The 13127-nt window shown below is 42.7% G+C and overlaps 2 protein-coding genes across 5 annotated transcripts in view; one reads left to right on the top strand and one right to left on the bottom strand.

Annotated features, from left to right (window-relative positions):
- Nucleotides 1-13127, top strand: part of cep290 (centrosomal protein 290) — a 67294-nt gene that overhangs the window by 38415 nt on the left and 15752 nt on the right. For all 4 annotated transcript variants that reach the window (XR_009808984.1, XM_061916985.1, XM_061916984.1 and 1 more), the window contains exons 21-33: nt 2906-3055; nt 3131-3246; nt 5647-5749; nt 7436-7666; nt 7742-7915; nt 7982-8093; nt 9379-9584; nt 9673-9824; nt 9923-10034; nt 10106-10561; nt 10638-10802; nt 10894-10992; nt 11066-11197. Coding sequence is in view for 3 of the 4 variants with exons in the window: in XM_061916985.1 (XP_061772969.1) it covers nt 2906-3055; nt 3131-3246; nt 5647-5749; nt 7436-7666; nt 7742-7915; nt 7982-8093; nt 9379-9584; nt 9673-9824; nt 9923-10034; nt 10106-10561; nt 10638-10802; nt 10894-10992; nt 11066-11197 (2208 nt within the window). In the remaining variant the exon portion in view is untranslated. The remainder of the gene's footprint in view (nt 1-2905; nt 3056-3130; nt 3247-5646; nt 5750-7435; nt 7667-7741; nt 7916-7981; nt 8094-9378; nt 9585-9672; nt 9825-9922; nt 10035-10105; nt 10562-10637; nt 10803-10893; nt 10993-11065; nt 11198-13127) is intronic.
- The window catches only part of LOC133563060 (centrosomal protein of 290 kDa-like), a 33864-nt gene continuing 23551 nt past the window's right edge, over nt 2815-13127 (bottom strand). The window contains exon 6 of the mRNA XM_061916987.1: nt 2815-3064. Coding sequence (XP_061772971.1) covers nt 3018-3064 — 47 coding nt within the window. The 3' untranslated portion in view covers nt 2815-3017. The remainder of the gene's footprint in view (nt 3065-13127) is intronic.

The following is a 13127-nucleotide window of genomic DNA, read 5'->3' as shown; positions in this document are numbered from 1 at the left end:
GAGCTACACACACTTGTCACCTTTTCGATGATTTATTTATTTATTTCAATGAATATCATCCACTTCTTCTCAGCACTGCCCTTCACACTCACTTTCCTCACAACCATGGGAGGGTTCTCACCTGAGGTGCGACCAATTAAAACATTGTAAAACAAAACATTACCGGTTGAAATATGTTTTGGTTTTATTGAAGAGTCTGCATCCTTCACCACCATATACAGTATGCATAGAAAAAATCTCCCTTGTAAAAAAAAAAAGAGTAATTTACATACAGCAGTAAAGTGGCTCATAATTTAAATTTGTTCTTACATTCTAAAGCATAACAACTAACCGTTGCTCAAACAGGCTTATTATGTCTTCTTTATTCATATACTTTTTCAAATGTTCTTGTAATCATACCACAAAAACCGACCCACATCGACCAATATCTACTCTGGACCTCCGAACATCCCACAGCACACAAACTATCAGTGGCGAGAACAATCTATGAACGGGCCAACATCATAATAGAAGAACAAGATAGCAAAAAAGAAGAAAAACATTAAAAAACTGCCAATATCCCACTTGGGCCATCAAAAAAGGGTAAAAAACAAGGAAAAAAGAAGAAATCCAAAGAAAAATCTGAAATGAAGAACAAAGAGGTCATAACCTTACAATACATTAGGGCAGGGGTCGGGAACATTTTTGGCTGGGAGAGCCATGAAAGCCAAATATTTTAAAATGTATTTCAGTGAGAGCTATATAATATTTTTAACACTGAAACAACTGTCTGGTTCAAACACTGATGACATCTATTAAACAGACAAGAAGCAAGGAAATAAACAGAGACAGGATTCAATTTAGCTCAATGAGAAGAAACGTGTAGACCTGTACTCTTGTACAGTGTCGTCCCACACTCTGGCAAGAGAATTCCACGCCTCCTCTTTTATTTGGACTTTCCCTGATTACAACAACTAAATGCGTGCATCTCTTATTCTTTTTAATAACGTTGTTATTCTGAAGGTAACCAATAATAAATAATACTTTTGACCATTAATGCGACTTCTTGAACAGGTGCCATAGAAAATGGATGGATGGATTAAAATGCATGAGAATGTTTTATATTTTGAACTTTATTTTTAAAACTGTGATTACCAGTGGAATTATTAATTACTTATCGTGTTAAGCAACGTCGACTAAGATTTATCTGAGAGCCAGATGCAGTCATCAAAAGAGCCACATCTGACTCACGAGCCATAGGTTCCCTACCCCTGCCTTAGGGGAATAACACAACCAATACGGCGGGTCATGAAAAAACACACAATAAACACAACACTTCAACCTCACACAAGCAAGACAGTTACTTGTACATCCAAAAGACAAAATAGAACAAGACAAGAAATGCAATGTCATTTCACAAAATCCCGTGTAAGTCATCCATGGGAGAAACAGTAAGGACATTCAACACAAGGATGAAAGAACACCAGAAAGAATGTGAATAAGAGGCAACTGGGATGTTTACAAGAAGCCTAAAACAAAAATCCAAACAGGAAATGTTAAAATCAGCCATATCAGATCTATCCATCCAGCCATCCATCTATCTTCTTGCGCTTATCCGAGGTCGGGTTGTGGGGGCAGCAGCCTAAGCAGGGAAGCTCAGACTTCCCTCTCCCCAGCCACTTCGTCCAGCTCTTCCCGGGGGATCCCGAGGCGTTCCCAGGCCAGCCGGGAGACATAGTCTTCCCAACGTGTCCTGGGTCTTCCCTGTGGCTTCCTACCGGTTGGACGTGCCCCAAACACCTCCCTATGGAGGCGTTCATGTGGCATCCTGACCAGATGCCCGAACCACCTCATCTGGCTCCTCTCGATGTGGAGGAGCAGCGGCTTTACTTTGAGCTTCTCACCCTATCTCTAAGGGAGAGACCCGCCACCCGGTGGAGGAAACTCATTTGGGCCGCTTGTACCCGTGATCTTGTCCTTTCGATCATGACCCAAAGCTCATGACCATAGGTGAAGATGGGAACGTATATCGACCGGTAAATTGAGAGCTTTGCCTTCCGGCTCAGCTCCTTCTTCACCACAACGGATCGATACAGCGTCCGCATTACTGAAGACGCCGCACCGATCCGCCGGTTGATCTCACGATCCACTCTTCCCTCACTCGTGAACAAGACTCCGAGGTACTTAAACTCCTCCACTTGGGCCAGGGTCTCCTCCCCAACCTGGAGATGGCACTCCACCCTTTTCCAGGCGCGAACCATGGACGTGCTGATTCTCATTCCTGTCGCTTCACACTCGGCTGCGAACTGATCCATTCCATAGAAAGTAACAAATTCAAACGATGGATGCCCGAAGGCAACTGAGATAGGCTCCAGCAACCCCAAAAGGGACAAGCGGTAGAAAATGGATGGATTGAGGCGATTGAATTAAGGAAGCGACCCAAGGACCATCAATCGGGATAAGGGAGCATACCTGGGACTCCCTCCTCTATTAACCATCAAGTTGGGGGGGGTAGCCAACCAGGTAGACTTGACAGGTCTGCCTGGTTGGTCACGCCTATAAGAACAGCTGATAGGCGACACGTCAGTGGTCAGGTGACCCTTCTGAAGAAGACTGCAGATGACAGTCAAAACATGTCAGGTAAAAATTCCATCTAATATACCAAAAATATTGTCTGATTACAAGAACATTTGAAAAAGCATAGCAATTAACCGCTGTACCATAAAATATTATTACTGCAGTAGTTTATTTAATATTTATTTGAATTTTAATTTCATTTGGATCTGTGGAAAACACACAGTATCTCCAACATAGAATCATTTCTTTTGAGTACTGTAAATGAGCATAAAAAACAGATTCATCTGATTTGTATCAAGGCAGCTTGACAAAGCTGATTGTAACTACCACGTGTGTTTTGATGAGTCAGATGAGCCACCTGGAAAGTGAACTGGAACACCTGAGGAAGTCGGGCAGCAGTGGAGTCTTCTTCCGTCCTCTGGCCCTTCCTGAGGGTCTGGACCCCAGCAGCACTGAGGTCATCAATTCATTGAACGAGTACGCCATTCGACTGCTTCAGGTCTGGCACCTTGTGTGACAGGAGCAAAAGCATGCAAGGTCACTTGTGTCTTCAACATGTTTCCATGTTCAATAGGAGCTCCACAACAAGGAGAGCACCAGGGAGAAGTTAATCAGCACAGTGGAAACATATAAAGACAAGTTTGCAGTTATTAGCCACCAGCAAGGGCTTCTCTATGAAGAACATCTCAGGTTGGTAAAAGCACTGGTCCCCAAACTAAACACACTAAAACATTACCAACATTAGCATTGTCTGTTACATCCGGAGCTTAAAAGTTACTTATTAGCATGTAGTATTCTCTGCTTCCACTGTATTTGCATAACCCAATGGCTAAACAAGCTGAAACGAGCACAATCGCCCCCTGGTGTAGGAGAGGCACACTGCATCAGTCAATAGCATGGAAACTACAACTTTACACGCAGCTGTAAAAGTAGAAGAAACTGAATTATTTATTTACTGATTGTTAAAATGTGACATTATGTCAGACAAGGCAGCACACATATTTAATGATTACTTTCAAAGTAGTAAAAGTAACATTAATATGATGTGCTGTCATCTGTGTCAGTAGAAATGTTCACAAGAATTCCACTTCCAACTAGAGAAAACATACCATGAATTAAATAACGTGGACCCTGACTTAAACAAGTTGAAAAACTTATTGGGGTGTTACCATTTAGTGGTCAATTGTACGGAATATGTACTGTACTGTGCAATCTAGTAATAAAAGTTTCAATCAATCAATCAATACTGCAGTAAATTGTAGCTCACTCACACACACATTCTTATATTTGTTATCTTCGTGAAACCTGACAAAATGCCTCCCTCTTTAGGACCACCCATTCTAGATATATAACAATTTGTATTTACAACATTAACATTATACACATACGATGCAAATATAGAAAAGGTAGGCTTTTATCTATTATAAGGGACCGAATGTCCCTTTGGGACAGAGGACCCTATTGTATTTCTAAGGTTTTACTATTATTATACCGCCGTCTCTTTGAGCTGTAATTTGACCCTCTTAACATGCTTCAAAACTCGCCAAATTTAACACATCAGGACTGGCGAAAATTGCGATTTAATCAAAAAACCAAAACCTAAAGCTCAAAATTGCGCTCAAGCGCCCCCCTAGGAAAAATCACAGACAAAACAGCTTGTACCTTCCGGTAGGAATGTCATAGAGACATGAAACAACAACCTCTATGTAGGTCTGACTTAGACCTAGATTTCATAAACTAACTTCCTTCAGCAAAAATAAACAGGAAGTTGGCAAAAAACCCTTCAAAACAAAAGTTTCCTAAAAAAATGTCATTTTGCCTCTTTGAGCTGTAATTTGACCCCCTTACAATGCTTCAAAACTCACCAAACTGGACACACACATCAGGACTGGCGAAAATTGCGATCTAATAAAAAATTAAAAAACAACCAAAAACTCAAAATTGCGCTCTAGCGCCCCCTAGGAATAAAACACAGACAAAACTGCTCCTAGGAAGAAAACACAGACAAAACTGCTTGTAACTTCCGGTAGGAATATTGTAGCGACATGAAACAAAAACCTCTATGTAGGTCTCACTTAGACCTACATTTCATCCATTTACATCGTTCAGCAAAAAGCAACAGGAAGTTGGCAATTACCTTTTCAAAACAAAAGTTTTGTAAAAACCCGTCACCTTTTTTCAAACATTATCCCCTCTTCAATATTTACTTCAGGTTATTACAGTATGTACTCTATACAGTGTCCACCCTGAGATGGGGAGATTGTGAGTTCAAACCCCGGCCGAGTCATACCAAACACTATAAAAACGGGACCCATTACCTCCCTGCTTGGCACTCAGCTCCCCTCACCTACCAGGGGGTGATCAAGTGTAATGGGTCAAATGCAGATAATAATTTCGCCACACCTAGTGTGTGTGTGTGTGCGTGTGTGAGTCAATCATTGCTACTTTAATATAAAAAAAACAACGTTTTCATTAATTTTGGCCAAAGGGGGCGCATTTCAATTAATTCCACACACTTGTTATTACACGTGTTGACCAGAGGGGGAGCACTTTTAAAAAGAACACAGTCAATTTGAAAAATCCCTCCTTCTTGGGACCACCCTCATTTTGTTAGAGTTCACCAGCAGGGGTGCAAATGAAACATTCTCTATTACATGCAATGGTTTTCTGTGTTGGGACCATGATTTCGATCCTAACTTGTTCACACCTCCTCATATGGAAGGTACTTTTCCTTGTTGAAGTCTCAAGAAGGGTCGACATACAAGAGAACACAACTATGATTGTAGTGGAATAAGCATTAAAAAATAGTTACTAAATAAATCAGAAGTCACTCAACACTTGAGTAGTTTTTCACAGAGTTCTTAGTCACCTAATCATTTTGACGTAGACTTGAGTCATTATTCTACTCTTACTTGAGTACTCTACCCACCTCTGCTGTTATGTAGGAATGACTTTCTTCTGCTTTTTAACAAGTTAACGTTTCCGTGCAGGTCAGGGATCTTTTGGTGCACTTTATGACTGGCCCATTTTTCTATTGGTCTGGTGTCGTCCTAAACTTTGACCCAGGATTGCTCATCTGCTTGTGTGCAGTGAGAAGGCGCGGTGGCAGAAGGACAGAGAGGTTCTTACAAGTGTGAGCGACAAACTTAAAGAGCAACAACAGGTGGATGCTGTTCAACTCCAACATTTCAGGGTAAGTCAAAAAGAAGCAACACATCACTCGGGCCGGCTTCGTAGCACCATGAGTTGATTAATGTGGACCCAGACTTAAAGGCCTACTGAAATGAGATGTTCTTATTTAAACGGGGATAGCAGGTCCATTCTATGTGTCATACTTGATCATTTCGCGATATTGCCATATTTTTGCTGAAATGATTTAGTAGAGAACATCCACGATAAAGTTTGCAACTTTTGGTCACTAATAAAAAAGCCTTGCCTGTACCGGAAGTAGCAGACGATGTGCGCGTGACGTCACGGGTTGTGGAGCTCCTCACATCTGAACATTGTTTATAATCATAGCCACCAGCAGCAAGTGCAATACGGACCGAGAAAGCGACGATGTCCCCATTAATTTGAGCAAGGATGAAAGATTCGTGGATGAGGAAAGTTAGAGTGAAGCACTACAAAAAAAAAGGCGACGGCTCCAGGCGACGGCAGTGTGAGCGATACAGATGTTATTAGACACATTTACTAGGATAATTCTGGAAAATCCCTGATCTGCTTATTGTGTTAATAGTGTTTTAGTGAGATTATCAAGTCATACCTGAAAGTCGGAGGCTGCGGTGAACGCCAGTGTCTCTCAGAGAGAAGCCAATGGATTAGCCAAGATCACAGCTGCCTTTTTGACAGCTACAGGAGGAGGTCGCATAATCCACTCAAGTCTCCGGTAAGAGCCAACCTAATATCACAATTTTCCCATCGAAAAACTTGCTGGTTGAGGTAGAGAACCATGTTCGCTTGACCGCTCTGTGTTAAAGCTTCACAACAAACAACGAAACACCGGCCGTGTTTCGGTGCTAAAGACAGCTGCAATCCACCTCTTTCCACCAACAGCATTCTTCTTTATAGTCTTCATTATTAATTGAACAAATTGCAAAAGATTCAGCAACAAAGATGTCCAAATTACTGTGTAATTATGCGATGCAAAGAGACGACTTTTAGCCGTAAGTGGTGCTGGGCTAATATGTCCGCTACAACCCGAGACGTCACAAACACGCTTCATCATTCCGCGACGTTTTCAACAAGAAACCCCGCGGGAAATTTAAAATTGTAATTTAGTCAACTAAACCGGCCTTATTGGCATGTGTTGCAATGTTAATATTTCACCATTGATATATAAACTATCAGACTGCGTGGTAGGTAGTAGTGGCTTTCAGTACGCCTTTAAACACGTTGAAGTTTAGTGGTCAATTGTACGGAATATGTACACGGTGGCAGAGGGGTTAGTGCATCTGCCTCACAATACGAAGTTCCTGTAGTCCTGGGTTCAAATCCAGGCTCGGGATCTTTCTGTGTGGAGTTTGCATGTTCTCCCCGTGAATGCGTGGGTTCCCTCCGGGTACTCCGGCTTCCTCCCACCTCCAAAGACATGCACCTGGGGATAGGTTGATTGGCAACATTAAATTGGCCCTAATGTGTGAATGTGAGTGTGAATGTTGTCTGTCTATCTGTGTTGGCCCTGCGATGAGGTGGCGACTTGTCCAGGGTGTACCCTGCCTTCCGCCCGATTGTAGCTGGGATAGGCGCCAGCGCCCCCCGTGACCCCGAAAGGGAATAAGCGGTAGAAAATGGATGGATGGATGTACTGTACTGTGCAATCGACTAATAAAAGTTTCAATCAATCAATCAAACCATTTCTCTACTCTTCATGTGCTTGAAGGAACTACTGGACACTCTTCAGAAGGACCCGGAAGAAGTCAAGAGACAGCTCAGTGAAGCCCTGCGCAAGTTGACCGTGTCAAAGGTCAACGAGAAAAAGCTGACTCGACGCTGCACCACCGTGATGGAGCAGGAACAGCACCTCCGCAAGGAAGTCAGCAGACTGAGGGACGAGAGCAGTCTAATGCAGGCCTCCGTCACCCAGAGGATAGGCTACCTCCAGAGATACAAGGTAGAGGTCTTGCGGAGCTTCAAGTAGCCTCAATCTAACGTCCAAGCCTCCTTAAATTGTTTGTGGTTTACGAAGGAAATGGCTGCATACAAAATAGCCGCTCTGCAGAAGGCCTTGGATGACAGCGTGCCCTCATCAGACCTAGAGAAGGCCAACAGACAGTACACGGAGCTCACAGTGAAGTACAGAGACATGCTACAGAGGGACGGCCTCCTCATCAAGAGAACCACCAATCTGGAACATTTGGAGGTGGGAATTGTCTTGTTAGTTTTGTGCTCCTAAAGACAGCCTTGACATCATCTCTCCTTTCTAAAGAGTGAGAACGAGTCTCTGCGAGGACATATTGCTGCTACTAGCAAAGAGCTGGAGATCACCAAGGAGAAGCTGCACACATTGGAGCAAGCCTGGGAGAACACGAGTGGAAATGGTAGGTTCTGTCTGACGTCCAAGCAAGTGTGTCGTCTTTCAGTATAGGATAGGTCTTTATTGTCATTGCACAAGTACAACAAACCTTTGTTTTCTGCACAAACCCGTTCAAGATTAGACAAAAACAGTGTACAGGGTTACAGAACAGGAACGATGATGGGTCGCCACAAGGCACCCCGTAAAAGATGGGCAAAAGGTAAAAACTGGGGAAGGATGAGTAAAAAAAAACACACTGGGGAGCCCAGTTTAGATTGGAGTGGGAAAAAAAACTCCATAGCAAAGCACATATACATATTACAACATACATCTTGAGATATCTAGCAACAGAGGGGAGGTAGTGGGGGGCCATGGTGACGGGCCACAGCTCTCAGGCACTGCCCATCCTTCCGCCACCCCTATGGGATTTGCGTCGAGGGCGTCGGAATTGGTCTTTCGGATTTGGACTTTCATTGTGCCTTATCAGCTACTGTGTTAGCTGCTCGCTGTACATATCCTACAAAGTCAGACCTACACTGTTTCAATGTCCATTTCTCAGATGATATCAATTGTTGATGACTGATGTGCTGATATCAACCAAACCTAATCCCCCTCTCCAACCCTCCGGATTGTAAATAATGTAAATAATTCAATGTACCGTATTTTTCGGAGTTTAAGTCGCTCCGGAGTATAAATCGCACCTGCCGAAAATGCGTAACACAGAAGGAAAAAAACATATAAGTCGCATTTTGGGGGGAAATGCATTTGATAAAATCCAACACCAAGAATAGACATTTGAAAGGCAATTTAAAATAAATAAAGAATAGTGTACGTTCTATGAGGCATAAATAATCAACTGTTATGTTAACCTAACATATTATGGTAAGAGTCATTCAAATAACTATAACATATAGAACATGCTATACCTTTACCAAACAATCTGTCACTCCTAATCCATAAATCCCATGAAATCTTATACGTCTAGTCTCTTACGTGAATGAGATAAATAATATTATTTGATATTTTACGGTTATATGTTAATAATTTCAGACATAACTCGCTCCTGAGCATAAGTCGCATCCCCGGCCAAACAATGAAAAAAACTAAGACTTATAGTCCAAAAAATATGGTATATACTCTGATTAACTTGTGTGATGACTGTATTATGCTGATAGTATATATTTGTACCATGAATTGATTAACGTGGACTTTGACTTAAACAAGTCGAAAAACCATTTAGTGGTCAATTGTACGGAATATCTACTGAACTGTGCAATCTACTAACAAAAGTTTCAATCAATCAATCAAAGCGAGCGAGAGCAGCATGGAGAAGGCTGATAAAGCCTTGGTCAACAATGAGAAGGTCTCAGCTGCCAGGCGGATCACAACCCTGGAGATGAAGGAGCTGAACGAGAGACAGAGAGCCGAGCACGCTCATAACATGTACGAACACATGAAGAACTCGCTCAAGCAGGCGGAGGATCGCAACTCTGAACTGGAGGCCAAGTTTGCCGAGGTTTGCTGCTATGTGATCCCAGGGTAGATCTCCAAGCATCCTCCAATGTCATTGTCGCCAAATGTCTTTGTTGTCTGTCTCGCCTCAGCTGACCAAAATCAATGTAGAAGCACAGCGGGTGGAGAGGGAGCTGAGAGATGAGTTGGGCGAATGCGTCACAAAAGCATCAAGCGACGCAGACCGAGCCAGGATTGCCACGCTGGAGGCCACTGAGGTGGAACTTCGCTTAGAAGTTTCCAAGTAGGTTTGACATTGGCATTACTGTCATACTGGACAATGGAATGTAGACTTGCAGTCCTTGCCAAAGCTCGGACGTGATTTGTCCATTTGTCTGTCAGGCTTCGAGAGGTTTCTGACATTGCCGTGAAGCAAGCCTCGGCTTTTCAGGCCAGGCAACTGTCCAAAGACAAGGAAGTGGAATCTTTGAGGAGACAAATCCTAGACTATCAGGTAATGTTTTTAGGAATCAAGCTCTTTTTTTTTTTGTGTTGACACTTGAATCTCTCCATTCTTCTCTTCAGTCGCAAACAGATGAGAAGGCCCTCATTGCAAAGCTCCACCAACACATTGTGGCTCTGCAACTCAGTGAGTCGGACGCTGTGGCCAAGCTAAAGGCTTCCGTCTCTCACATGGAGCAGCTTGAGGCCTTCAAGCAGCGCGCCGAACAGCGACTGGACGCCGGCGAGCGCGCTCTGTTCCTCGCTCGACAGGAGGGCAGGAATCGCTCCAAGCACCTGCGACAGACCATCCAGTCCCTTCGCAGGCAGTTTGCAGGCGCCCTGCCGCTTCAGCAGCAGGAGAAGTTCTCAATGACCATGGTAAACCTCCTGGAGGAGAAAGCAAAGGCACACGAAGAGAAAAACAAGGCCAAGGAAGAGCGGCGGAGGGCAGAGGGTCGGGCAGAAGAGCTGGAGCTGAGGCTAGGAGAGTTGGAAGAGCTCATTTCAACTCTGAAAGATGTAAAAGGGGCTCAGAAGGTCGGTTATCTTGACCTAGGTTTGCTAGAATCAATCACTGTCTGAGGTCAGTATGGTAATGGTCATCATAAACCAGGTCACCGAGTGGCACAAGAAGATGGAGGAAGCCCGTCTGCAGGAGCTGAGAAAAAGTAGGGAGGTGGAAGTTCAAAAGGGGGAGATGAAGTACCTTAAGAACCTGGTGGAAGAGCAGGAGAGAACCATCCACTCACTCGGGGAAAATATTGTGCAGCTTAACATGGTGACAATTTTGATTATTGAATTATTTTATTGATAATTTTAATGAGTCTATTCATGTTCATCACTAAATTGTTGTCTTTGTCTTTGCCAAGATTCAAGAAGAGCACCAACTTGCTTGGGATCAGCGAGAGTTGGAACTGGAACATCAGCTAGACCAGTATGAGAAGGAAGCTCTATGTGGCGCAAAAAAGGTTTGTTTTGAATCCTATTTTCTAAAGCCTCTTTTTATACCTCGTAATCAACTTTTTCTGGGCTTGTGCTCAGTTGGAAGACGCAGCAGGCTTCCCAGACCCAAGTCTGCCTCCTGCTCAACAACTAGAGTTGGTTTTAAGAAGAATCCGACAGCAGGCCAGCACCGTTTCAGATGCAAAGGCTGCCTGCAAACATTTGGAAGAGGTACTGTGTATTAGGTCTGCACCATTTGGAGGAAAAAACAAGTTGCCTTTTTTCTATCCAAAACTGTGATTGCGATTCGATTTGCTGTTTTTATACAAACCCTGTTTCCATATGAGTTGGGAAATTGTGTTAGATGTAAATATGAACAGAATACAATGATTTGCAAATCCCTTTCAACCCATATTCAGTTGAACATGCTACAAAGACAACATATTTGATGTTCAAACTGATAACAAAAATTTTTTTGTTGCAAATAATCATTAACTTTAGAATTTGATGCCAGCAACACGTGACAAAGCTGTTGGGAAAGGTGGCAATAAATACTGATAAAGTTGAGGAGTGCTCATCAAACACTTATATGGAACATCCCACAGGTGTGCAGGCTAATTGGGAACAGGTGGGTGCCATGATTGGGTATAAAAACAGCTGCCCAAACAATGCTCAGTCTTTCACTAGAAAGGATGGGGCGAGGTACACCTCTTTGTCCACAACTGTGTGAGCAAATAGTTAAACAGTTTAAGAACAACGTTTGTCAAAGTTCAATTGCAAGAAATTTAGGGATTTCAACATCTATGGTCCATATTATCATCAAAAGGTTCAGAGAATCTGGAGAAATCACTCCACATAAGTGGCATGGCTGGAAACCAACAATGAATGACTGTGACCTTCGATCCATCAAACGGCACTGTATCAAAAACCGACATCAATCTCTAAAGGATATCACCACATGGGCTCAGGAACACTTCAGAAAACCACTGTCGCTAAATACAGTTTGTCGCTACATCTGTTAGTGCAAGTTAAAGCTCTACTATGCAAAGCGAAAGCCATTTATCAACAACCAGAAACGCCGGCGGCTTCTCTGGGCCGGAGATTATCTAAGATGGACTGATGCAAAGTGGAAAAGTGTTCTGTGGTCTGACGAGTCCACATTTCAAGTTGTTTTTGGAAATAGTCGACATGGTGTCATCCGGACCAAAAGGGAAGCGAACCACCCAGACTGTTATCCACGCAAAGTTCAAAAGTCAGCATCTGTGATGGTATGGGGGTGCATTAGTGCCCAAGGCATGGGTAACTTACACATCTGTGAAGGGACCATTAATGCTTTAAGGTACATACAGGTTTTGGAACAACAAATGCTGCTATCCAAGCGCCGTCTTTTTCATGGACGCCCCTGCTTATTTCAGCAAGACAAAGCCAAGCCACATTTAGCACGTGTTACAACAGAGTGGCTTCGTAAAAAAGAGTGCAGGTATTTTCCTGTCTCCCATGGAAAATGTGTCGCGCATTATGAAGCGTAAAATACGACAGCGGAGACCCCGGACTGTTGAACGACTGAAGCTCCACATAAAAACAAGAATGGGAAAGAATTCCACTTTCAAAGCTTCAACAATTAGTTTTCTCAGTTCTCAAACATTTATTGAGTGTTGTTAAAAGAAAAGGTGATGTAACACAGTGGTGAACATGCCCTTTCCCAACTACTTTGGCACGTGTTGCAGCCATGAAATTCTAAGTTAATTATTATTTGCAAAAAATAAATAAAGTTTATGAGTTTGAACATCAAAAATCTTGTCTTTGTAGTGCATTCAATTGAATATGGGTTGAAAAGGATTTGCAAATCATTGTATTCTGTTTATATTTACATCTAACACAATTTCCCAACTCATATGGAAACAGGGTTTGTATATTTTATAGATAAAAATGTCTAAAAGTGTGACACTAAGGAGTGATGGAAGATATGTTACTTCTAGACTGCCATTCTACATATTCTTGTCTCATTAGAACAATATGCAATCATCTACTTTGTCTTAAATGTTACATTTTGCTAATATTGCCCAAAACATTACAACAAGACATTTGGCTTTGTAATCGTATTTTCTCCTCTTCTTTGCCGCACTTCTCACGAGCGAGTAGCAAGACTGTCTGTACTTCC

The sequence above is a fragment of the Nerophis ophidion genome, linkage group LG12 (assembly GCF_033978795.1).
Source record: "Nerophis ophidion isolate RoL-2023_Sa linkage group LG12, RoL_Noph_v1.0, whole genome shotgun sequence".
Lineage (NCBI taxonomy): Eukaryota > Metazoa > Chordata > Actinopteri > Syngnathiformes > Syngnathidae > Nerophis > Nerophis ophidion.
This window is presented reverse-complemented; position numbering and strand designations above follow the sequence as displayed.